The 27377-nt window shown below is 36.5% G+C and overlaps 1 protein-coding gene across 3 annotated transcripts in view; it reads left to right on the plus strand.

The window, feature by feature from the left end:
* LOC106054886 (blue-sensitive opsin-like) overlaps positions 1-27377 on the plus strand; it is a 51894-nt gene that overhangs the window by 19425 nt on the left and 5092 nt on the right. Inside the window, exons 2-3 of one of the 3 annotated variants that reach the window (XM_013210972.2) lie at positions 9204-9300; positions 16823-21502. In XM_013210972.2, the coding sequence (XP_013066426.2) occupies positions 9290-9300; positions 16823-17831 (1020 nt within the window). In that variant the 5' untranslated portion in view covers positions 9204-9289 and the 3' untranslated portion in view covers positions 17832-21502. Of the gene's footprint in view, positions 1-9203; positions 9301-16819; positions 21503-27377 lie in introns of those variants that run through there. The other 2 variants (XM_013210971.2, XM_013210973.2) reach the window with 2 other exon arrangements.

Consider the following 27377-nt stretch of genomic DNA (forward strand, 5'->3'; position numbering starts at 1 on the left):
CTGAGTAATCACATTTTAGCCAATCATTTATATTTTATAATGAAATACATCTTCTAGATCTGTTTTTTTTTTTTCGTAGATGTAGATTTAATCAGAATGCAGGGTTGTGCAAGCGCACCACCATGTACCCCCCTGCGGGCGCCCATACAATATTGAATCAAGAATTTAATAAATTAAAGTTCAAGAAAATTTTTGCGCATCGTCTTCTAAGTCTAAATCTAAACGCCCGTCATTAGAATATTATAAAGTGTAGTCACTTAACAAGTAGTGCTTCCACTGAAGTACAGTTGTACAGATATGCTATTATTGTAACTAGGCAAATCTGTAGTTCATGTCCCACCATTTACGATTTATTATAGGCTTGCAATTCTTTGCTCTATAAAGGGTGTCGAATATTCTATAGTATGTTAGTCGTGACGATTTGTTTATATTTGCACATAGATTTAGTTATTATGAATGCCACAAGGTCGACTTTCACAAGACATTCTGTATGATGTTTTAACAGAAGGCAGGAGATCCGCTGGTCATCCACTGCTAAGGTATACTGATGTATGCAAAGGCGACATAAAGCTCTTCAAAATCGACACTAACAGCTGGGAAAACTTGGTACTGGTTAGATCCACATTGCCACAATGACCTTTTACAATATTTAGTTAAGGTCTAAAATATTAATTTTTGCCTTGGAGGAGGAATCCTTGCCAATTACTTTTCGATGTGTTAATTTTTCTAGTTTCTTTGAACAAAAGTAAAGTGTGTAAATGTATTAACATCTTGCGGTCGGTGTCAGCGCTCGATAAAATAGCAGGTAAAACACATCCCCAAGTTTACAATAGAAGAGATAGGCTTACAAAAAAGTTCTTCACATGCCATCGTCCAAGTCATAACGTTGATTTGGATCAACGGAGCACTGTAGGCAGCAAGAACTCAAAAATACGAGCTGCAGCATCATGAATTAACTGCATTTGCTGGGTATTATAGTGATGAAACTGCAGATATATCAGGTACTGGGCAGTTGTCTTTGAGTGTTCATTTTGTAGTGTTCGTTTTGTTGATTGCGATTGTATTCAACTTCATTGGTTTAGTTCCTGTGGTTCAGAGAGACGCTCTGCATGTGTCTAACGTCATTGTACAGTCTAGACATGGACAAACTACTCGGCCGAGGCTGCCCCCTGATGGCTAGCATTCTTTTTCCGTTACTGTTCCTAGCGATAGTGTTGGTGGTAAATTTACCTCTTTTGTGTGAGACACAACCAACTAAAAATTCGAATCCATTCAAGATTTAAGTCTCAGCTTTGGGATGTTTGACTGTTTGGCGGATCTTAAACTAACGACTGCAAGTGAAACCAAACAAACTGTACATGTGTAGTAAATGCCTCTCCTCTTGTTTCTGATTTGTCTTTTCATTGTTGTTAATTAGTCATCTGTTCTTGAACCAGTTTCCACGGTGTTGCAGTCTTTCTAACTTAACAAAGTGGCCGCTCAACAGCACACCAGAAGTCACATTAATGACATAATCAAAAACCAACTTGACCATCCTGAGGAACACGTCAGAGATGTTAGTCTCTCTCTTTTTGAGCAATAATAATGGTCACTTAAACTTGTTTTGTCTTCATCCTAAAAGCTGCAATGCAAAAAAGAATATCAGAACTGCACGATAAGCGTTCATTGCCAGCTTGTCCATCGCAACGAAAAGCAATGCATTAGTAAAGTTATTGACAGTTTCAGCAACCACAGTCAACGTTTGCAGTTTTTGTTTGATCCTCGCGGATAAAGGTAACAATGTGTTCACGTGTTTAGTTTCTTATTATTTTACTTCATGAACAAGAAGTATTTACTGTGTACTTAATATCGATTAGGTATGAGGGCCCGAATAGAGGCCAGTTCTTTTCTTTAATATTATAATAAGAAAGTTGGGGCTACGACTTTGATCCATGGGTGGCAGCATGCATCCCCCTGAAAAAAATCCTGCGGGCGCCCATGACTGTAGATTCAAGCCATGAGTTTTAAATTTGATCCTGCACGCCTGTATCTTAAAGAAAAGAAGGGCGTAGTTGCATTATATGAATTTGAGATATTAAAATACAACAAAAAAACAACAGCACAAAACAAGAAGAATATTTAAAAAATATAAAAAAAAAACACAATAGCTCATTTATGCAACTTTTTAAGCGATTGTTTTTCTATTAAAATGTAATGAATGTTAGATTTAAAAACTGTTTTTTATCCCGACCCCTTCCCCCCCCCCCCATGAGAAAGAATCCTGTTTAAGCGAATGTATAAATCTAGTACATCTTTTAATATTCCAATGATAAGCATTCAGATCTAGACTTAGAAAATGATGCGCAAAATTATCCTCAACATTTAATTTATTAAACTCTTCAATTCATAAAGCTTTACATTTGGAAATTTCCGAACGCGATTGTCCTTTTGAAACTGAAGTAGGATCTAGACCTAGCCAAATTTAAATTTATTATTTTTACTTTGAAAAATTATAACGATCAAACCAGAGTTTTCTCCATTTGGTCAACCAGCCAGTACTTCTTTTCTCAGCGATATACATCAACTGTAAAATTTCTATAAAAATCGTTAGAGATGTTTTTGAGATCAGCTGTCACCAACCCATCCATGTTCCCCCATGAATAGAGGCATTGTAAAAATAACACTGAAACGGTAATTAAAGACACTGGATGAAGTATCTCATTACTTAAAAGGTTGTCCCACTGACCTAAATGAAATTGATGAACAACAAACAGCTGATCAATAAACTCTTCAAACACCATACATTTCAATTCTATCGGTTACAGCCCATTAAATAATAATGAAAGCAAACTGACATAGTGTGGAAACAATTGTTTTAAAGCTGAAATCTCTTTTTTTTTTATCTAGACACACTAGGTGGCCAGGGTAAAAGTGAATGACTGCCTTGTCAATTGTTTTGAGCCGCGGTGCCACGTAACGATAGTACCGAATAGGAACCTTGTAGTCCTTTACAAAGCTTTGGGTTAAGACGCAATATTATTTATTTATGAAATAGCATTCAGTAATTAGCTAAAACAAAAAGAATATTTTTTTTAAAGTTTCCACCATATGTTACCATATTTCCTAATCGATGTCTTGGGTCTAGTATATAGACACTGAGCACTCTATCACACTGTCCTCCAATCTATTAGTTGACTTACTTGACCCAATTGTTCTAGAGTCCCAATGGACCGCTACATTACTTCGCCATCGAGCTCTGTTCTGTGCCCTGTCCCTCCGTTGGGTCCATTTCCTTCCTGCCATCTCTGCTTCTTGATCTACTGATCTTCTCCATGCTTGGTTTGGTCTCCCAGCCTCCCCTGTGGGTCCCAGTCTAGAGCCTGGCTTGCAATGTTTTCTGCCCTCCAATTTTGTTTTAGCATCAACTCAAATGTTTCTCCTCGTTTTGTGGGATGATAAAATGAAAGTTGTTTACTCCCCCGCCCCCCCCCCCCCCATCTAGCACTAGCCCGTTTCACTCAGTTCAGTGAGTATGGTGAACAAGGAAATATAAGAAATAACATTACAAAATTAGCTTGTATTTAGTGTAGCTGTATCAATTAGTTTAGATCAGTCATGTCATTAAATTTGTAATAGATGACTAATAATAATAAATCTGTGCGATTAGAAATATTTTTACCAGTTGTGAAAATGGGGGGGGGGGGGGGGGGGGGAAGAAAGGGTTAAAAGGGAGAACTTTTACAGTAATTTTAAAACAATAAGGAACGACCTGAATTTGAACCCCTGCCTCACGCCTCTCAAGCCGACATTCTAACCACTCTGCTAGATAGGTGCCTTTGGCAATATAGGATTATATAGTTATCTATTGTTTGCTTCAAACTTACTTTAAAGCGGCGACCTATAAAAGGAATCCCAGATCATTTAGGATGAACTCAAAAACCCTGGTTGACACGGATCTTGAAAATGGTTCGAATGATTTTTATAGAAATTTGAAAGTTGATCTGTATCGTTGAGAAAATTACAATCTAATTGGCCACAATGGGGAAAATCTAGTTTGACCGTTATAATTTTTCAAAATAAAAAAAAAAATTTTGCAAGAGAACTAGAAAATATTTATCGAAAACTGGTATTCCCGCTTGTAGACTGTAGTAGTATTCGCGAGTTTAATAAACTAATCTTCATCTTGCACATCTTCTAGATCTTAAAGCCAATCATTGGAATATTACAGTCTAGTAGATTTGGCTTAACCAAGATTCATTCACCGGAGGGGGGGGGGGGGGAGATTGGGCGTTGTAAAAACAAAACATCGATTTTAAAGAATCTAATATTCATTACTTATTAATGTGAAATGCTCTATCTATCTATCTATCTATCTATCTATCTATCTATCTATCTATCTATCTATCTATCTATCTATCTATCTAATCTATCTAATATCTATCACACTCTATTTATCTATGTTTCTCTCTTTACATCTATATATATATTCTAGCTTGAGATACTATACTTACATGCTCAGTGATATTTTTTTTCTGCATTTAAATAAGTTAAGAAATAAGTTAAGAAATAAGTTAAGAAACGAAAATTTCAAGAGATGCGGACCGACATTTTGATACATTTCACGAACAAGTTTTTTTCAAGCAACTGTTTACAAAAGCAAATAGTGTAATGAATATTTCTCATCATATTTTTGGACATTGCAGTCACAAACAGCAGTCAAGGAAGTATATCGAAACTTTAAGCAAACTGTAAAAGTATATACACATTTAAAAGTTAAAAACTCTTAGTTTTGTTGTTGTATCTTACAAGATCAGTATCTACAGGTCAGTGCATTTCCTACACGTTCCTAGATTCTTCATTCAAAAAAATATTTTACATCTAAATGCACAGAATCAACTTTTATTGATATTTCTTTGACCAAGCGCTACAAAATGTCTTGTTTTTTTCTAGTAAATATCATATTTATTTATTGATTTTAATTCCATTCAAGTTTTCTTCTGTGATAACTCTACAAACAGGCCAATGGTAAATTTGTTACATGTAAATATTCAAAAGTGAAAAGCAAGAGTAAACTTTGCTTTTTGGACTTGCTTATCTACAATCTACTATAAGGAGTCTACCTAAATACTCTCATAACTTGACTATACAATCTATTATAAGGAGTCTACCTAAATACTCTCATAACTTGACTATACAATCAATTATTAGGAGTCTACCTAAATACTCTCATAACTTGACTATACAATCTATTATAAGGAGTCTACCTAAATACTATCATAACTTGACTATACAATCTATTATTAGGAGTCTACCTAAATACTCTCATAACTTGACTATACAATCTATTATAAGGAGTCTACCTAAATACTCTCATAACTTGACTATTACACCATAGAGTCCCTAACACAGGTGCTGGATAATTTAATTGCTTGTTCCCATCAACTTAACTCTTTCTCTCCTAACTGACGATACCAGCCTTGGTTCCACCAGAATGTGGTAAATAATTAGGGAGAGAAAGAGTTAACGTGAATCGGTCGAACGGGATCCTCGTTTGTGGATTTTATCTTAAACTGACATACACAAAAGCTGAGAACTATGTGTGTAGACTGGCTGGGCAATATAGGGCAAAACATAATCGGTATAGAGTCAGTATAGACGCTAATGGCTGTCAGCAGTTTAAGAAAAAAAAGCTCAGGACAGCTAATCTCACACTGTTTAACGTATTGACCTGTTTTCTTATGGATTATAGCTGGACCTAATAGCTACTTCACTTTCATAGATAAAATAACCACATATATAATCATCTAGTTTACTTATATAATCTTAGAATTAAAAGACAGAAGTTCATGAAACATATTGTTCATTAATGAAAAGTTTTATAAGTTTCGGATGTTTCTTCAGAGATGAAAATATTTTACTTCCTAATCCAAACCTCCCGCAAGACGACGGTTTGAACCCGCGATCATCGATAAATGTAAACGACAGTCCAGCGCACAAACCGCACGAACAGGCAGCCTTAAAGGCTGTGTATTACAATTCTCATAAGATTATTATTTTTTAATTAAATGTAAAATGTAAAATAAATGAAAACGACAGTCCTGCGCACAAACCTCACGAACAGGCAGCCATAATTGCTGTGTATTACAATTCTCGTAAGATTATTATTTTTTAATGAATATATCTATAACCATTTGTGAAACTGCCAGGTACCGTATATTAAAAAAAACAAAAAATGTGAATATGCTTACAGTGGCAAACTAGGCCACTGCAACATATGCGACTGCAGTGGGCCCCGCACTTTCATATAACCCTCGCTAAATCTAGGTGTATAAATAATTAAAAAATAAACCATTGTATGCCTTTCGATTTCTCTTGAAAATGCAAAATATAAGAAAAAGTCCTGGAAATATCCGGAAATTATTAAAATCTTTAGAAAACTCATACAAATCTCCTGAAATATATAAAGACAAAAATTGGCATTTTGGGGTGTCATTCAATATGGAAAACGACAAACCTACGCGTTATCCCGTAATTTTGAAATCTGTTGAAAGAAGCTTCTCGCGCCTCAAACTAATGAAGGTCAACAATTCTCGTAGACAGATTGAAACATTTGATTATTCTTGCTATTGAGCGCGATCTATGTAGGAAATAGAATTATTATTATATACTTTATGACTTCGCTACACGCAAGGCTCGTAAAGTAATTGTGTATGTATTGAAGAATGAATAAAATACAAAGACGAATATATGTTCTAATATTAACTCTTAATTTTCACTTATAATCCGTATCCCTGCCCAAACTGGGCCCCGCGAATTCCGATTCGCACTGAGCCCCACAATAGTTAAGTCTGGCCCTGCTATTTAGTGACGGGTGAATACAGAGTAGATTACATGTTCTCCTCCCCAATCTTTTTTTCGCCGCTAAAACTACGTGGGGTAGAAATTAAAAAAAAGTGATCTTTCCATGACTTCTTGGTCACAACGGTCCTGCTATTTTGTGATGGGTGAATGCTACTTGTTCTCCTCCCCCCTCTTTTTTTTTGTAGGGTAACTCTAGTCCTACTTGCAGAAATAAAAGAGTGATCTTTCCTTTACTTCTTGTCCAAACTCTTGAGCCATGAAGAGAATTATATAATTTTAGGGTAATTTGTACTATAAATGCAACACTTTGTATAATTTAAGATTAGTCGATATTTTCTAAATAGATATGAACTGAACAAAAAAGTTGTATTGCCAAAATAACGACTGCCCACATATCGGACATTTTGATACGTTTTTTTTTTCAGTAGCAATCGAAGTGAAGCGATGCTTGTTCCTAGCACGAGGTACCTGAAGACAACTTGACCCCCAGAGTTACCTGGAGGCGCTGACTCAGTTGGCAATATTCGTGCGAGCTATTGACTATTATTAAAAAAAAAAAGAAATTTTAAAGAAAATGTTAAGCCTTTCAATAATTCTCTAAGACTGTTTATTTAGACAGTAGGTAGACAGTAGGTAGACATTGCTTTCTAGTTTCAACCTATTCTGTGAAGACTGTCAACATTTTTTAGGTTCACATTTATTCGTCAAGAAATGTTGAGGACATAGAAAAGTGTATTCGTTTGTTTCAGTTCAAATTGTACGCGTGCCAATTAATTATTTTTTGCTCTCCGATGGTCTACATATGTTAATTGACATTGAGTAGAAAGTTCAGGGGAACAATCGAGAATTTGGAACATGTAAGATTACTGACTTTTAGAATTTCGGTCCAAGCCGAAACCAATGCAAAGGGAGGCCTACTATTGGTCTTCGCTAACCACAGGTTACCACGTCACAGGTCGTTGTTCAGACCTACTATGACGATTGGTCTCCACTGACCACAGGATGCCACGTCTTAGGTCAGTGTTCCAGCCAACTATGACGATTGGTCTCCACTGACCACAGGATGCCACGTCTTAGGTCAGTGTTCCAGCCAACTATGACGATTGGTCTCCACTGACCACAGGATGCCACGTCTTAGGTCAGTGTTCCAGCCAACTATGACGATTGGTCTCCACTGACCACAGGGTGCCACGTCTTAGGTCAGTGTTCCAGCCAACTATGACGATTGGTCTCCACTGACCACAGGATGCCACGTCTTAGGTCAGTGTTCCAGCCAACTATGACGATTGGTCTCCACTGACCTCAGGCTATTGAGTCACAGGCTAATGTTCAGGCGTACGATGAAGATTGGTCTTCACTGACCACAAGTCGCCACGTTACATGCCACTGTTGAGGCCTACTCTGACGCTTGGTCTTGCCCTAGCCGGCTTAATCACGTGGTAGATGACTGCCAACCATTTTCAGCCATTGTGTGAGCCTGACACATATGTCACTGGGCATATCAGCTCAGAAAACAATCGTCAAGTCCAAAAGTGGAGGTAATCCTCAACTAGGCAGTACACTGTTAGCAGAAGTTGTGAGAGGTATGATACAACCACCTGACAAGCCGGATCTGGCTCGCGGGCCGTAGATTGGCCATCAGTGTGAAATCATTAGTGTTTATTTACAGCAAAAAACTTTTTTGTTAATTTCAAGTTTCTTCTTCTTCTTCTTCATCGTTCTCATTGTTATGTTGGAGTGTTCATATGACTAGACCAATACATGAGATGAACTGCGCAGTGGTTTCCAAATCAGGGAGCTCTCCATATAGTTTTCTTTCTATTGTGGTGATTTGGGGCCAATGTCTCATACGGGCCTCTTGGTAGAGAGAGCAGTTTTCAAGTAACTTTATGGTTTTTAAGATTATTATTATAAAAATGTACATTATATTTATTATTATAATAATATAATAATCTGTGAATTTATTTCATTATATAATGTAGAATTTCGATTAAACAAATTGAAGTAACATTACTGTTTCCTTTTTTTTGTCAAAATAGAAGACATACAGTAGATACGTAAAATGCTAAATCTGCTTTTGTAAACAAATGTAGTGTTGTAATTTAACATCACTCGTAACATCAAAACACCATAGCATCCAACTGTTTCATTGGTGAAAGTAAATCGATACTTGTCAAATGTAAAAACATCTAACCCGCAATTCATTTCAGCAGACGTAACGGTTACAACATAAACATTTCCGTAGTCTTTCTAAATCAATGAACTTCAATATCGTAAAAATTAATTTTACTATATTTTTTTGATTTTCTTTAAAGGCTTTCAAATAAAACACTAGTGACTTATTTTCTACATTCTTGTTTCAGATTGAATTCTAGAAGTTGAATGAAGTGAATGATCTCTCCCATAGATTGTGGTTTTAATTGTTGCCTGAGCTAGACAGAACTACACAATGGTTAATAAGTAAGTAGGGGGTTGAATATTAAGAATTCCTTATTATATTTGTTATATAATATCTACCTATTTAATCTGAGACCTAATTATCTGTCTGTGTGTCTGTGTGTCTGTGTGTCTGTCTGTCTATCTATCTATCTATCTATCTATCTATCTATCTATCTATCTATCTATCTATCTATCTGTCTGTCTGTCTGTCTGTCTGTCTATCTATCTGTCTGTCTGTCCATCTGTCTGTCTGTCTGTCCGTCCGCCTGTCCGTCCGTCTGTCTGTCTGTCCGTCCGTCTGTCTGTCTGTCTGTCTATCTATCTATCTATCTATCTATCTATCTATCTATCTATCTATCTATCTATCTATCTATCTATATCTATCTATCTATCTATCTATCTATCTATCTATCTATCTATCTATCTATCTATCTATCTATCTATCTATCTATCTATCTATCTCTCTCTCTACCTATCTATCTATCTATCTATCTATCTATCTATCTATCTATCTATCTATCTATCTATCTATCTATCTATCTATCTCTCTCTCTCTCTCTGTATATATATAGATATATGTATTACATTATATGTTTACATTTAATATATGTTTAGTGCAATATAACACTTTATCATTCAATTCACATAAAAAAGAATACTTTTGTGTGCATAAGAGATTGTTTGCATGAGCTGTTGTGTTAAAATAGATTTTCTTTGACTTTGAGCTAATAAAGCTGACATATCTAATCCACTCTCCATCCCTTCCAAAAGTAGCATAACTCTTGATAACATAATCTTAAAAAACATTTTAATACACGAACCGTGTGCACCTCAACTCTTTAAGAGAAGGTTTAGTTGTGGAGGGTTGTGGTTCTTGGAACTATTCCATTCTTACCTTCAACGTTTCATAAGTGAACGCGTGGAACACATTACAATATCCATTACATTGTATGTAGGTCAGAATTGAAATAGCATTGTTGTAATAAAAAACATATCAAACATTATCTAAGTAATTTACTCACTGCATGTTTTGTGATGGTGTTTTTCTTTCATTTCTTTTGTGTAACTTGATGTAGAAAAAACAAATAACATGCTTTTTTTTTAAATTGGACCATCACGTGGTGGAGAAGTAGACCGCGCGGACGTATAGCAGTAGACCAGGCGGACGTAAAGCAGTAGACCAGGCGGACGTGTAGCAGTAGACCAGGCGGACGTGTAGCAGTAGACCAGGCGGACGTGTAGCAGTAGACCAGGCGGACGTGTAGCAGTAGACCAGGCGGACGTAAAGCAGTAGACCACGCGGACGTAAAGCAGTAGACCAGGCGGACGTAAAGCAGTAGACCAGGCGGACGTAAAGCAGTAGACCAGGCGGACGTAAAGCAGTAGACCAGGCGGACGTGTAGCAGTAGACCACGCGGACGTGTAGCAGTAGACCAGGCGGACGTAAAGCAGTAGACCAGGCGGACGTGTAGCAGTAGACCAGGCGGACGTGTAGCAGTAGACCAGGCGGACGTGTAGCAGTAGACCAGGGGACGTAAAGCAGTGCACCACGCGGACGTAAAGCAGTAGACCAGGCGGACGTAAAGCAGTAGACCAGGCGGACGTGTAGCAGTAGACCACGCGGACGTGTAGCACTAGACCAGGGGACGTAAAGCAGTAGACCACGCGGACGTAAAGCAGTAGACCAGGCGGACGTAAAGCAGTAGACCAGGCGGACGTGTAGCAGTAGACCACGCGGACGTGTAGCAGTAGACCAGGCGGACGTAAAGCAGTAGACCAGGCGGACGTGTAGCAGTAGACCAGGCGGACGTGTAGCAGTAGACCAGGCGGACGTGTAGCAGTAGACCAGGGGACGTAAAGCAGTGGACCACGCGGACGTAAAGCAGTAGACCAGGCGGACGTATAGCTGTAGACCACGCGTACGTATAGAAGTAGACCACGTATACTTGTAGCAGTAGACCAGACGTACGTGTAGCAGTATGCAGATATAACGGGACGTAAATTAATCCCTAAACGAATTGCAAGACGTAACACACCAGCCGACAGCGACGTAAGACTTCCTTATTGTTCACACTTCGGAAAAGCTGACGATAAAACTTTGAATAGTAAGTTCTTGAATGAGTGTTTTATAAACAATGTTTATTTTGCATAGAAACACGAGCGTTGCGGTGTCAAGTTCTAAAATTAATTCATTGTTAGGATTCACGACATGATAACTGAGTCGAAGTGGTCAAACATATCGTCATTTAGTAACAACCTGTATTTAAAATGTGTTGAGATCAGCGTGAGTCGTACAGTTAAGACCTGTATTTAACGTTGTTGTTTTTTTTTAACTTCGCAGCAAACTTTTAAAAATTTGAAAAGAAAAAGTCTAGCTTGGGAGGGAAGGTGATGGTCACCTCTATTGCCATCAGATGTCGAGGACAGTAGAATAAAGTGAAATTGTAACTAAGAGAAAGGTCCATGATATCATTTTTCAATCATTTTAGCGATCGGTCACGCTAAATCTAAAACAACACTCCAAAACTTCATGACGAAACTACAATTTAAGCAATACATACAATAACAAAAAAAAAGTAAATATTTAACACCCACATATTGCAACAACAAAAAAGTAGAACAATTGAAATGTTTAACTTACATAACACTTTAATGGACTGATAGTGTACAACAAGAAACAGGAAATATCCCCCAAACAATGAAATAAATTCGTACTGTTTGAACAAAGCACTCACATATACGATTCCTACTAAACAGATAACAAGTTCATCTAAAATACAAATACTTTACATATTATTTAAATGCATTCTTTAGTTACATATTAATGAAAGAAATACTGTGACTCACCTTTGCATGGGAACGACCATACGCAATATGGGGTATTACTAATACTCAATATAAAGAAACATACAACACAATTGTTATTTTCCATGACTCCTCCTAGACAGTACACCGAACTTAACGGTCAATTAATGATTTTAAATTTATGCACAAATGATGGAGCCGATTGTTTTTAAATTTGATAAAATTTGATATAATTATCTTTGCGTAATTTCACATTTTTCTTTCCTTCTTACTTGACGAACGTGTAATTCTTATTTCTTATTTTATTAACAATACGCTTTGCATTTTTAACATATTGCATGAATTGTAGAATTCGCAATTCGAGTTTTATTAATAAAACAAAAAAATTTCTGCATTATTCATGTTAAACTTCACCTAATCTGCAACACTTAATTAAGCCAAAATGTTTCTATAAAGTTATTTAATTTCAAATGCTCATTAAATGCTCATTTACACATTACATATATATATATATATATTCTAACGTACTTGAATAATCATTTGTTATTTATAACCAAGATATGCTCTGACAAATAATTGCATTGTAGGTGGAGTGATATTATTGGTACCGATGTTCCTACAGAAGTTTGGCTAGCTAACATTTATAATTAGTTTTAATGATTATAAGTTCAGTTTCTTGTTGGACGACATGCATATGTAAGGAATCAGTTTTAAATCAAATCATTTACTGGGCTGGAGAAAAAAAAAGTTTAACAAAATACAAAGCAACAACGTGAAAGTCTGTTAATTGTTTTTAAACCAACCAAATTTTATTTTAACCAAATAAAAACTAGATCACTATAAATCTACATTTAAATCATCTGCACTGTAGACCGCAAGGTTTTAAATCTGGAACTTTACTTTATTTTTTTTATAAATCTAGGAGAGTAGCACTTCAGCTATATATATTCAATAGTAATTTTTTATCTTTGCTTATTTTTTATAATAGTGTTTTTACTGTTACTTTCAAAAATGTGATATTTACTATATTTTGTAACATTTTTCAACCTGATAGACTTGGTGTAATATTTCTCATTATTTTTTAAGTGTTTTGCGTGTATGTGTAACATCGTGTCATTATTTCCATTTTATATTCATAGCATCATGGCTTTTTTAAAAATTTTATTAGTGCTTTTAGTTGTGCTGTGATAAAATCGGGAGTTCCTAGCAGACAAAGTTCGCCAGTTGGGCGAGTCATCTAAGGGAGATGTACTCTTTGACTTCAAATCCCCGTTGAAGTCTGTTTGTATGGCTTTAGGAGACAACCTCGAGGACAAATTTTAATATTCCCTCCGGCAGCTTCTACGTATGAGTTGTTTAGAATTGAGATACAAAACTCTTTTAGGATCACATCAGCAACGCCGAGTCGTATGGGCCAATCATGAACACTTTACCTAAGACCCAGGAGTGCGTCCCGGAGAGGAAACTGATGCTGCTGAAAAGTGGTTAAAACTACACGGGAGGCAGTTGTGGGTTATACATCCAAATTATTAAAAAGATTTTGTAACAGCATGGATTTCTTCCTGATTATTTTGTGTTTCTTTATAACAGTATGTCTTTCATCGTAAGCAGTTCTCGTAACATTTTTTTCACCTAGTTTCCTTTGTAATAGCACGGCTGTCTTCCTGATTAGATTTTGTAATATATTTTGATTTGAGTGTTTTTTTTTGTTTGGTGTTTAACCTTGTGACTTACTTCCCAATGTGTATGTGTAGCATCATGGCTTTTTATTTATTGTGCTTTTACATGGGTTGTTGTGACAATTAGATTAACGAAGAATGAATTTAATGTCAAATTTTAAACTAAAAATCTCTTTCAAGATTCTATGAAATCTATATACATGGCATATACTTATAAGTAGAATCACACATGTACATACAGTGATACAGACATACTGATAGAGAGACAGGTAGACATGATGGATTGAAAGGAAGAAGAAAGAATCCGAGGAAAGAAAATACACAAAATGTGTATGTGTTGGCAGATGCAGGTAGATTAAGTTTTAAATAGAAGAGTCCGATATAAAAACTCAATATTCATTTTTTTTCTGTGCAATATCTCCAGTCTCCAGACCAAGCTATTAGTAAAATCATTGAATTCTGCTTTGAAGATGGTTAAAATTCATTACTTATTATGATTAAATGATGAATTTAACGAAATTGTGCGCCATTTTTCATCTGTCTAAACTCTTTTGAAAGAGACCTCTCAACAGCTAGCAAGTGAAGAAACTATATTTTATAACTTTCTCCAATGCAAAAATGGTTGTCTCATACTAATAGCAAGTTTCTCAAAGCAGTTCCCACCACAATGCGACAACAAGAGACATTTAAACAGGACATGAAAGATCATTTCACGATATTTCAAAATCAAGAAAGCGGATTCCTTACAAGAAATGTAATGACAATGTATTCCATGTAAATCCTGAAGCTTAATCATCATCATCATCTCTGCCTGTGGTCCCTTCTGGGGCATCCGCCACCAACCAGCTTCCTCCAGGCATCTCGGTTCTGGGCAAGTCTCTCAAACTGTCCCCAAGTCTTGCCCATCTGCTTGGCATCTGCTTCCAAATCGAGGCGCCATGTATTCCTAGGCCGTCCTAACTTCCTCTTTCCTTGGTGGTTCCAGGTTAGGGCTTGCCTTGTAATGTTGGATGCAGGGTTGCGAAGGGTGCGACCTAGCCATCTCCAGCGTCTCTGAAGGATATCTAATTCAATGATTTGCTTCTTTCTTCTTTGCCACAGTTCCTCATTCGAGGTCTTGTCTGGCTAGCGGATCATACGAATCTTCCTCAGGCAGGTATTGATGAATACCTGGATTTTTTATGGTAGCTATTGTGGTTCTTTAGGTCACTGCTTTATAAAGTAGTATTGGCTTAACAATAGTGTTAAAGAGTCTGATGAAAGGCTGCTCGAGCTCAAGCTTTACCAATGCGGTTCTGTCATAATGCCGAAATAAGTGAAGCTTTCCACCGAGCGCCTCACCTTGGAATGTAATGGGTGTACTATTGGATCCATTTATCTTGAACATCTTGCTCTTCCCTCTGTTTTTGGTAATTCTCTCTCTAGCTGAAAAGTCCGCAACGATGCTTATCTTTTCATGCATCTGCTATCGTGTGTGAGAAAGTAGAGCCAAGTCATTGGCGATGTCAAGGTGGTCTAGCGGTTTCCACAGTGGTCACTGTATACTGTTCCGCTTCTGGTCTGTTGCTGTCTTCATTAACCAATCTATGGCTAGTAGAAACAAGAATGGAGAGAGTAGACAGCCTTGCCTCACTCCTGTTTGGACTTCAAAAGCGTCTGTTAGTTGTCTGCCATGCACTATTCTGAAAGTCATCCCCTCATATGACTTTTCAGGCACTCCATACTGTTTCAAAAGTCTCCGGAGGATCTATCCACGCTCGCTGTCAAACACCTTCTCATTGTCTATAAAACTGACTTAGAGAGGGGAGTTCCATTCCATGGACTGTTCCAAAATTATGCGTAGTGTTGCTATCTGATCTCTCCTTTCGAAAGCCGGCTTGTTGGTCACGGAGATGTGGATCTACAGCATCTTTCAATCGGTTTAGCAGAAAGCGGTTAAATTTTTTTCGTGGAATGAACAGTAGTGTTATCCCTCGATAGTTGGAGCAGTAACTGAGGTCACTTTTCTTTGGGAGTTTGATGAGGTAGCCCTCCTTCCACTCTGGTGGCACTTCTTCTTTCTCCCATATCTTGCAGAAGAGAGGGTAGAGTAACTTCACACTGGTATCAATGTTTTTTTAGTGATTCAACTTGTAAACCCTGTAGCTTATGCTGTCTAAATCGACAGTCAGGTGTCTAGAGTCAAGAGGACGAGAAGTTGCAGACATAACCTCAAAGAAATGTTCTAAACAAGAAACAATATAATACACTTCTCTTGACACAACATTCATAAGTATATACATATATGACTTCTTCTGACTATGAATGCACCCAGATGAATTACTAGTCTTGGTTTCCTCCCCTTGAATCAAGTCATAATCAGTTTGACTAAAGAGGTCAACTCTGTTGTGCCATAGTTGACTACAGTTTTTTACATGAGAATAAATCTTGCCTAAGGGCTATCAGATCTTCGTTCTGCCAAAGGCCAAAAGTTACTTTTGCTCTTCACGAAGTTTGTGCCAGCACTTACAGTCTCCATGCTGTCCGAGTTTAGGGTCATTTTCTCCCACATACTCTCATTAATATAGGTAATCCTTGGTTCCCACTTACGGGCACGTCTGTTGGCTAATCTTGAAGGTGTCATGGCTAAGTAGAAAAGAAGATTTTAAAATTTTCGTCATTCCTATGGCTTAAAACATCCGTGCCCACGCTGTTCAACCCAAAACGTTCAAACATGTCACAGAAACATCCAGAGGAACTGGGAATTTTTGACTTTTGAAACAAAGATGAATCACAACCCGATGAAACATTGCGCCAGTAATAAACCCCTTTATTATTTGTTAGGGCTCCTTGTCATGGACATAATCCATCATGTTGCAACAGAACAAAAAATTACAATTATTTTATTTCTTTTGTTTAGCTTGAGTTTAAATGAAAATAACAGAGACAATACAACACACTACATTGTCATTCACGTCTTTGTACTCTATTCAATGACTTCAAGTCAGAAATAAAATGTGATTACAAGTATATATTTTGTTGTTTATATAGTCATGTTCGTTTCTCTCTGTTGACAGCAGTACTACGGATTTCATAGTCAGCGAGGCCATTGCACAAACATATTTATGGTTTCTGTGTGGTATTGGTATTCCTGCCAACACACTGGCCATCATTGTCATTTTGACCATGCAATCCATGACCCCGGCCACGTTTCTCATCGCTTCTCTGGCGTTCTTTGATGGCACTGCGCTCATTGTTAAGTTAGTGGTCTATCTGATGGACGTCTACGCCACACCGCCTTGCAAGACCAGTTTTATTGTCAACTTCTTCTCCATGATGACCAACTGGACACTGGCCTACGTGTGTTTGGAACGGTTTATTTCCGTCTGTTACCCTCTGAAAAAGCTCTATCTCGTTACGCTGCTCAGATGTGTTGCTTGCGTGGCTGTCACTGCAGCGGCCATGTTAAGTTACTTCGTGCCTGTATTTAGTCTGATGTTCTTTTGGAACTCTAACGACACTTCGTGTTGGGTGCACAATGAGTACGATGAGTTCTATTTTTATTACCACAGATGGATCAATGAGACTTTGGTTCTATTCATACCTTACACTGCCGTCGTGGTGCTGACTTTCGTCATTGTCGTAAAGCTGAAAGTTAACGCTAAACAACGTCGTAAAAGTCTTCAGTCCACTGGGTCCGCGAACAGCAAGACGCCATGCAGTTATACTGAGCGCGTCATCAAGGAAAACGAGCGAGTGGAAAGCACTTTGACCATCATGCTGATCTGCACCGCCATCTTGTTCATCGTCCTGACCTTGCCTTCATTTCTGTATTTTATTATAGATAAGAATTCACTCAGATATCCGCTCATATTCAAACAGTTGAAGTATATCCTTTATGACAGCACACATGCGTTTAACTTTTTCATATATTTCTTCTCGGCGGCCAAATTTAGATGCCGCTTTTATAAACTTATTGGTGTAGATCGGTGCCGCAATGGGTGCAAGAACGAATCGGATGAGTCCAGGGAAGGAGAGGACGATATGTCACCAAATACCCACCTCACGAATTTTTCAACAAATCAATAAAATTGTCCGACAGAGTGGATTTCTATTTGTACATTAAGTCTATTTCAATTTCGTCAAACCGGAAATGTTCAGGACATGGAGCTTTTTGGTGTATCAGTTTGACAGACAACAGATTGGCAGTATAGATGTTTTAATCCACCTGATCAATTTTGTGTTCTTTTTTTAGCATTGTTGAATTAAATTTTAAATGAAATTTGTAAAACAAAAACGCAGATTACTGTAACTATTAATTGACAGTAGAAATTAAAAACATTGCTGCTAGGAAAAGACAAAAATTTGTATTGAAAATGTTTAATTTTTGATATCATAATTATTGGTTTTCTAACCTGTGGACTTCTCATTGGTCTCAACTTTTCACCAATGAGTATTTAGATCGCTAAATATTATCAAAACGAATTATTTTTCCATAATAAAATAAAAAAAACATCTTTAAAAAAACAAAAACTTATAACATAAATAAAATAAAATAAAAAATAACGCAATGAAACAGCTGCTTAATTAACTTCGTGTACTCACTCCAAACTCAAAGTTGGTTTCACTGTGAAAAGAGTTGTGCCGAAGGCTCTTCGTACTCTAGGCTTGCAAGCCTGATTGAAAAAAACAACACTATGTCCGGATAAGGTTCAAATCAATGTCTATACAAAATACTCCTATTTCCAATGTGTCGGAAACACCGGGTGTACGGACTAAAATACTAGGCCCAAGGCCATCAGTACTTAATGTGGTTAGGCAAAAGAAGTTGAGACATATATATTTTCCAAAATCTCAAACAAAGTCATTGATATTTGGAGTTGGTTTAATGTATAGTTTTTCAATACAGATCTTTTTTAAAAACAAAGTTTACTCGCAATCTACACAATTGCTTTACATGTTACTTGCAGTGTAAATGTTTTTTTGAAATGTTTGTAAATTGCTCGACAAGAAATTTCATGTCAGTATCTTCCTACATTTTTTAAATTTTATTTTTGTAATTGTGACTTTTTGTCTGAATTTGTTGTGAAGGACTCCAGTAGACCTTGTGAATGACTCCAGTCAGGGCCGGTCTTAGACTACTGCAACCTATGCGGTCGCAGTAGGCCCGCGTTTTCATAGTTGTAGATGTAAATTATTAAATTAAACCATCTTAACTTATCATTAAAGTGTTCATGGAATTATCCTGAAATTGCAAAATATACGAAAAAGTCATGAAAATCTCATGAAATTATTAAAATCTTATGAAAACTGATGCAAATCTCCTTAGAAATAGACAAAATTGTCATTCAATATGGACAACGCCAATCCTACTCGTGATAAAAAAAAACGGCATAGTCAGCTTTCATTTAGTAAATATGTAATAATAAGGCGAATTTTAACAAAAACAAGAAGTACAAATACTTAATTTACTTTAATAGTCACTGGCATTTAACTATAGATCTTAATCTATCTCGACCTCTTAAAAAAAACTAAAGCAAATGCGATATTTTGCTAGTCGATAGTAAATCTAAAGGGCAGATCTAAATTTGTATCGGCTTTTAGTTGAAAAACTACTATCTACTGTAGATTGCTCGTAAAGTTAATTTGACAGTGGTTTTTTACTTAGTAAAGAATGAATAAAATGCAAAGACGAATTTATATTCTTGTACAAAATCTTAATTTTCACTTATTATCCAGAATGGGCCCCACGCAATCCGTTTCGCATAGGTCCGCGCAATCAGTAGGACCGGCCCTGACTCCAGTTGACCTTGTTGTGAATGACTCCTCAATTTTTTGAATTGTTACAAAGACCAGAGTGTAATTGGAATACAGACGGAAAGTAGCCATTTATCTTGTATTAGAAGGCCGACGTAGGCCCTACGTATTGCTTGGGCTAATAGTAGAGATATTAATTGTTGTTTATAACTCCCTGTCATCTAGACGCTTGTAGTGGGTAAGTTAATAGTATATTGTTTACGTATTCTGTTCTTTAAGTTCTAGATGTTAATTTATTTGTTAATCGCTAGGACTATATCGACTTGCTACCATATTATTTGAGTGCCAGTGTCTTAGGGGGTTTGATACCATGCATGAATGCAAAGTGAAAAGTGAAAACTTGCATGAACAAGGCGCAGAGGCGTAGTGAGAGGGGGGCATGGGGGGTGACAATGCCACGAGCGCCACCAAAACAAATATTGTAGATATTTTAGTTAGGTAATACATTCTAAGGCTATTTATATTATATTATTATTAAACACTTATTTTATTTATAAACTTATATTTCTATGTGATGTTCATGGAAAATGGCGGGTGTGGGGGGGGGGGGGGACTCACGTTTCGCTCACTACGCCTCTTCCAAGACGTGAAGATCTTAAATGAGAAAAAAAAATGGATGAGTTTGATAATTGTGCTTCGGTATGTTGATAGAATGACTTCATCACTAATAATAGGTTTCGTGTGTAAGAAAAGCCTTGAAGTCCTGTTCAACTGTTATCTAATTTAAGTATACATTTTTTTGTAGGGTTTTGAATATTGATGATTACTACTACAAAGGATTATTATAACTATTTTACATAATATCTTATATATATCATAAATGTAGTATAAAGCTATTAGCGCTGAAACCAATTATGCATAGACTTGAGACGTAACATCTAATACTAGCAGCACCAAGGGACCAAGTCTATTGAGAGAAGAAGGCGAAGACAATATGGCGTAGGGTGAGGGGCAGTGGTTCGAATCTTCATCTGGACCTGTCTTCTTGTCGACATATTTTCTTCCCTTTCTTCACTTAATAACCTTGGTCCTTTAGTGCTGCTATTTTTAGATGTTACGTATTCTTGTGTTACGTTCTGTTGTATATACATAGAAAATGTATGTTCACCAACACCCTTAGACGTTAGATGTTATTGTATAATTTAGTTTCTATGCTCCTGACAATGAAACCTAATTACTTTGTCTGAGTGATTTGTCTACGGATTGTTTTTAATATTATGGATTTACTGAAAACCTGTTGAGAGATTAAAATTGATCATGTTTTAAAAATGTTTAACTATATTTCCTTGGTGTATTGATTCTATCTCTTAAGATTAAAAAAAAAAAAAAAAAAAAATAAAACAAAAGAAAAAAACTAGTTCAAAAAATCAATTGGAAACTCATATGCCCAATTACATACTAACCTTTATTCATGTATGCTAATTTTATGTCACGTACCTCTCATCTACCTCCCCGCCTCCCAAGTCAATACCGTTTTAATGTCATTTGAAATGTGTGAACGATTCATGAATTATTGAAAGACTAACACTATGTATCTACTTTGTTAATACTATACACATTTAAAGACAGAACACTTTGTTGCGGTCGACTCATGTTAGCTTCCTTAAGGCGAAAAGCCGATTTTCGTTTAGTGCCTGTCCATCCGTCAGTCCTTTAGCTCTCAAAAACTACGAAAGATCTTGTGAATATCTGATATCAAATTTAAGATCTTAAAGACCTAATGTTCGAGTGTTACGGCTATTTTTTTTTCCTCTTCTGAAAGCGAAAAACTTTGTTTTTAATTTTAAATATACTACCAGTTTGTTTAAACTTTCATTTTATTTTACTATAAATAATAGAACAAGATAAACTATGACAGAGATGTAATTATTTGTATATTTATATAACATAATGCTTACAGCGTTGAAAACATTTGAATTAGTAAAAAAAAATTATTAAAAATGTATGTGTCTTCTGTTGTCTACTATTAATTTACTAATTATGTCTCAGCTGTTATTTAAATAAAAAAGAAAAAGATTTTTTTTTCGCACATTATTGTAACCTATTTTAAAACAGGATTTAATAAGCAGAGTTAAGAAATTGTTTTCGTGATCCTGTGGCATAATAGTATAAACTGTATAGTTTTCTTAATGGAAGGATTTCTTCCACATTAAGTCTATTTAATATGAAGGGAGAAGTGATTATGATCATTGATAGTTTTTACTTCATAGGTTCTGCTATTCATGCTTAAAATATTGAAACCTGCTTTTTTGCCCACATTTCTTATCTTTCTCGGTCAGACTATATCAAAGCCACCCTTTGCTCAGGAAACATGAAAAGGACCAAGATGCCTGTAGTCGTTGAATAAACTCTTCATGTTGTATCTGCTCTATTTCTGTGTATGTTTCTGTTATGTTGTCTTTATATGAGAGAAAAGTCCTTGTAAACACGACCAATTTCCATAAGGATCAATAAAGTAGTCTTAGTCTTGGTCTTAGTTTGTAAAGCCGTGCACGCGTAGCAAATTGGTGAAGAACTTACTTTACCAGCTGAAAGTAATGTAATACGCACCGTGTTACACAAGCCAACTTTAGACATAATGAAAAGAGTTCCACTGAGCAATTCTACAGTACAAAGATGGAGTCACGAAATAGTTCCGTGCTTAGAATATTCCTTACGTAGAATACTTCAAAACATCTGCTTTTTCTATACAGACTAACTAGTCGTCAGGAAACGAAGCTTTACTTTTAGCTTATGTAAGATTTGTAAAAAAAAAATTAAATGTCAAGAAATTTTTTTTTGGCTAAATGTTTCAAAAGCGATATCGAAAGATACTGAACTGAAAAAATTGTTTGATGTAAAACTTATACTCTTGACTAAAAAACATTTCCTTTGCTACCGAGACTTTACCGAGACATACAACAAGCTGAGCTGAAAGTATTTTCAGTACGTTGTGTCTTTCGTCGACATCATTTAGTCGTACACAATCTTTGTCATTAGGGCAGTTAGTAAAATCAAAAGGATTGTCTTCAATGAGGATTTATTTCCTCCACTTTGTTTGTAAAATGGCCCAGAATCTAACCGTTCACAACTTCACTGGCACATCGACTAAAGTGACTAAGTCAAAGAGCATCTTGTACCGATGGAGTACAGCAGCAATCTCAGGTAGAACTATTCATGAAAAAAAAAGATGCCTTTCAAAATCATGTCTTTAAGACGATTTCAACACACTAAACCACATCGAATCTGGACGAAGAGGCCGACTCTGCTCCATTAAGACTGGAATAGAGATTATTAACAAGTAAAATATATGTAAACACTTTAAAAATATATATACAAATTTATCAGCTTAAGGGAATAAATCCACATTTACAGCCATAAATGTAAGATTTATTTCCCTTCTCCGATTTCAAACGACATCAATTAGTTGCCACTATTAAATTATTTTTTTTTTATTGATTCATGTTTTGTCGAAAACATTAAATAATTGAGCAAAAATTTAACTTTATCCGAGAATGTGAAGTGGGAGACAGACAGACAGACAGACGGAGTTGATATCAACTTTGTAAAGACTCCTTTATTTCACTTACAGTCAGGATGTTTTAAAGTCCTTTATCGTCACATCTAAGCCTTTTTCATAAAGCGATGGTTAATTGTGTGATTGATTGTGTGTCTCGTCTGTAGATGGTGTTTGCATTTGCGTCTATATTATGTTTGGTCTATAGGTTGAGGTGGACAATCCTAGTTTCAGAGAATGTCTATTTAGGACTAATAAAATCATCTTGTGTTACTTTACTTCAAACATCTATACACCTCATCAAGTTTCTCCAAATCTTTTTTTCTTATCATTTTATTATAATAAAAAAGATTACAAAGACAGTTTGTGTGGAAACACAAACTCAAAATCGGCCCCCGAAGTGGTCCACCCAGGCAGGCTTCAATATTTTCAGAAAGAACATCCAAATGAAATTATATCAAAGACAAATGAGAGATAAGAATGGAGAAAGAAGGTTGACAGATCTTGTGTAGTGCCCCAACGGTACAGCAGATCAAAAGATAGGTGCAAGTGAATGCAAAGTTAGATGTGAACCTGGCCTAACTAGTTCCCCTTTCAGACCTTGTGGTCTATAGGGCAGATGATGTAAAGTTCATCTGTTTTTGTGGCCTACGGTTAACGAGGGTGTCATGTAGCCAGCACAACGACCAACCGCCTATACTTTTCCCCAACTAATATCAGGTACCCATTGGAGCTGGGTGGACTCAGAGGCGCCTAAGGATTCCGAAGTTGAAAATCCCAGTCTTCACCAGGATTCGAACCAGGGGGCCCCCGGTTCGGAAGCCAAGCGCTTTACCGCTCAGCTACCGTACCTCTCCTGGCCTAACTGAAGTCTTATAATAGATGTAATTGTTTTGAAAAGGATCAATCTCTTATTCGAAAGCTCAAAAAAAAAAATAAAAAAAAAAAAAAAAAACATTTTCGCAATATATACAATATTCACGAAAATGACGTTTACAAGATTACTATTCGTTTTAAGTTAGGTCTAACTTATAATGCATACTAATTAGCTTTTTCTCTTTAAAAAACTGCTTGCATAACTGATTTTAAAAATTAGATTTTTTTCGCTTTCAGAAAAAAAAAGTAGCCGTTGCATCAGAACTTTGAATGATCTAAAATATTGTGATGTCGGATTTTCAATACCTTTTCTAGTTTACGAGATCTAAACGGGACGGACGGACAGACGGACAGACAATTCGCACAAAATAATAGCGTCTTTTCCCCTTTCGGGGGCCGCTAAAAATCAACACATTTTTTTTTTTATTTTTAAATTTTGCAGCTTTTTCAATAGGCGATCGGTGGGCAACTTTTGACTATAAAAGGGGTCCGCTTGGCCTAAACAGAACCAAGTGTTGCTTAAAATAAATAGAAAAAATCAAATAAAGAAATCAAATTGAGAAATATACAGGAGTGTATTACATGAGCTAAAATTATTACTGCTATAAAAAAAAGTTATCCATGAATCAATCCAGGCTATTTTATCACGCAGTAAATGTGGCGCGAAGTTATAAGCAGTTTCTGCAGACGATAACGGAAAATCTAAGTAAAAAAAATATTATGACGTGAAGAAAAAGTAAAGTTCCCCCTATGACGTAGAAAACTTTTTAAAAAATTGACCTATAAGCCAAGAATACTAAGCAATCTTGCATAACCTTTACTTGCTAAATCAGGAAACAGGTTACTTTGCTCCTGAGTTCTGACACCGTTGACTTTTTACATCATCTCTCTCTCTCTCTTAACACCGGAGTTCTGGAATAAAGTTACATATTTGTATTTAGTTAACAGAATCGGATGTTACATCAGGAAAAGAACTCATGGTTTTATCGCTTTAGAGTTCATTGGCTCTGTTTGAAAAGCAAACTTATTTTGAAATAGGAAAGTTCATTTGTCAGACTTTAACTTCTTTGCAGCAATTTTAAGCAAATCATGGTCCAAAACTTTCAAAGGGTTGAATTAAATACATTAAAAAGGAGTATTTGCTATTTAAAATATTGAAACAACGGCATCATGGTCCAAAACTTTTAAAGTGTTGAAAGAAGGAAAGCAGCCAAATATCTATTTCTGGAAACAAATTTTTGACAAAAACTTTTGAAAAGCTGAAAAAGTTATTTGAAAAATATCCATTGAAAGTTCAAACCTTTATCTCATCTTGTAAAATACAGACGTTAATTCCAAAAAAGAAGATGATTAAGTCGTAAGTGTATTCCTAGGTCAATCATGGCATGCATGTTAACCAATCGCTTAAATTTTGCCAAGTCGTTGGTTTTCCAGGCTAGCTCAGGCAACCCATATCATACTCTATTAGCAATAGGGAAAACGAGCATTTGTACAAATTTGTCCTAGCATATGGAACGAGGAATGTGCCTTTATCTTTGTGTCTTTCTGAGTATTTTGTTAGGTTTTGTTTTTGTTTTTCAAGATTTCGATTTGTTAGCATTTGTTATCACTTAAAATAATTAAGTGATTTCAATGCTTAATGAAGTTATTTAGAAGATCTGCACTCCTACGAAGATTGAAATGGACTACGAGCAGATTGGAAGAACCATGACACTTCAGATAACAATGTTACAAAGAAAGTTTGTGTGGAAATACAAACTCAAAATTGGCCACCGAAGTGGTCCACACTGTCAGAAAAAAGGCAGGTTTCAATATTTTCAGAAAGTATATCAGAATAAATTTCTATCAATGGCAAATGACAGAAAAGAATGGAGAAAGGAGGTTGACAGATATTGTGTGGTGCCCCAACGGTCCATCAGACCTAAGGATAGGTGAACGTGAAGGTGAAGTTAGATGTGAACCTGGCCTACTGATTTGATGTAATGTTTATCTTATTTATCTGATTGTTTTGTAAAGGGCCAATCTCTTATTCCAAGCCTCATAAAAAAAAATTCGTAAAAAAGATAATAAAAATCTTTAGTTAGGTGGCTTATTTGTATGGTGTTATAGTTTATACATGACGTGATTTTTATCTAAAAGTACAATGTAAAAAAAACAGAGGCGTGGTGGCTGAGCGGGTACCGGGGTTCGAATCTTGGTGAAGACTGGGATTTTTTATTTCGGGATCTTCGGGCGCCTCTAGGTCTACCCAGATCTAATGGGTACCTGACATTAGTTAGGGAAAAGTAAAGGCGTTTGGTCGTTGTGCTGGCCACATGACATCCTTGTTAACCACAGAAACAGATGACCTTTACATCTTCTGCCCTGTAGACCACAAGGTCTGAAAGGGGAACTTTACTTTTTTTTTTACAATGTAAAACATAAAATAAGGCATTGTTTTCTATCCCCAAGATTAAGAATGAGTGCAGTATTTCACGTGACCCCGCCAACCCAGTTGCAACCTACATATTTCTCTTCATCTAATTGTCAAATTCATTCTTTGTGACATAAATTAGTGGGAATCACTTTTTGTTGTGTTTCACGTGAAAGTGAAACCTAATCGAGAATTATGGGCAGGAAATCTCGTTCTGGGAGTTAATCACATGGTTAGAGAAGCAATCGACGCCATGAGTATTACAGAAGACAGACATATTAGGTCTGTAGAATAGAAAGCTTTACGTTCGGGCCATCCATATGTCTATAATTCCACCGCACCCTTGGGGGACCATCACCACCCGTATGGCCCCATTTTGGGAACGAAGCGGACTGGTTAGCAAGTCTTTTTTACATCCCCACCACGTGCAATGTTCACTCCCGAACTTAGCCTATCCACTTTCCCGGATAGACGTTTCCACGGAGGCGCCACACTGAGGCGACGGAAGCTGGAATTCCTCCACTCTCATACCAGAAGAGGTATCAACTTAATACAAAGAATCTGACACTAATGCAGACACAGCCGTCGTCCGCCGGAGTTTATTTGAGTTTCTTTTCGTCTTCTGCGCCTGTCTACTACGCGTTTCTCGAGACCATCGTAAAAGTTCTGCAAGTCCATATGTCTCAGAGACTATATGCTCCTAATTGCTTTCCTCTATGCCAGTGAGTGCAAAATGGTTTTCGTGTTGATCTTTAAAGCGTTTGCAGAGGAATTCTGTTGCGTCCTACTCCTTTAAGATCGCCAGATAGGAGAGCGGTTGCATGCAATCCTTCCCCAGTCTGGATAGGTGTCCAACCAAGCACAGCCGTCGAATGGTAAGTAGTGCATCTTCACTGCCCACACCGGCCTTCAGCGGAATATTTTTAGTTTTAGCATATGCCATGGGGAGAGAGGGTGGTGATGGAATTTTCTGACTATTATTTTGCTTTAATTTTCTTTATTGGAGTGGAAATTTTAATGTCAAACCATCACT

This window comes from Biomphalaria glabrata, chromosome 11 (genome assembly GCF_947242115.1).
Source record: "Biomphalaria glabrata chromosome 11, xgBioGlab47.1, whole genome shotgun sequence".
Lineage (NCBI taxonomy): Eukaryota > Metazoa > Mollusca > Gastropoda > Planorbidae > Biomphalaria > Biomphalaria glabrata.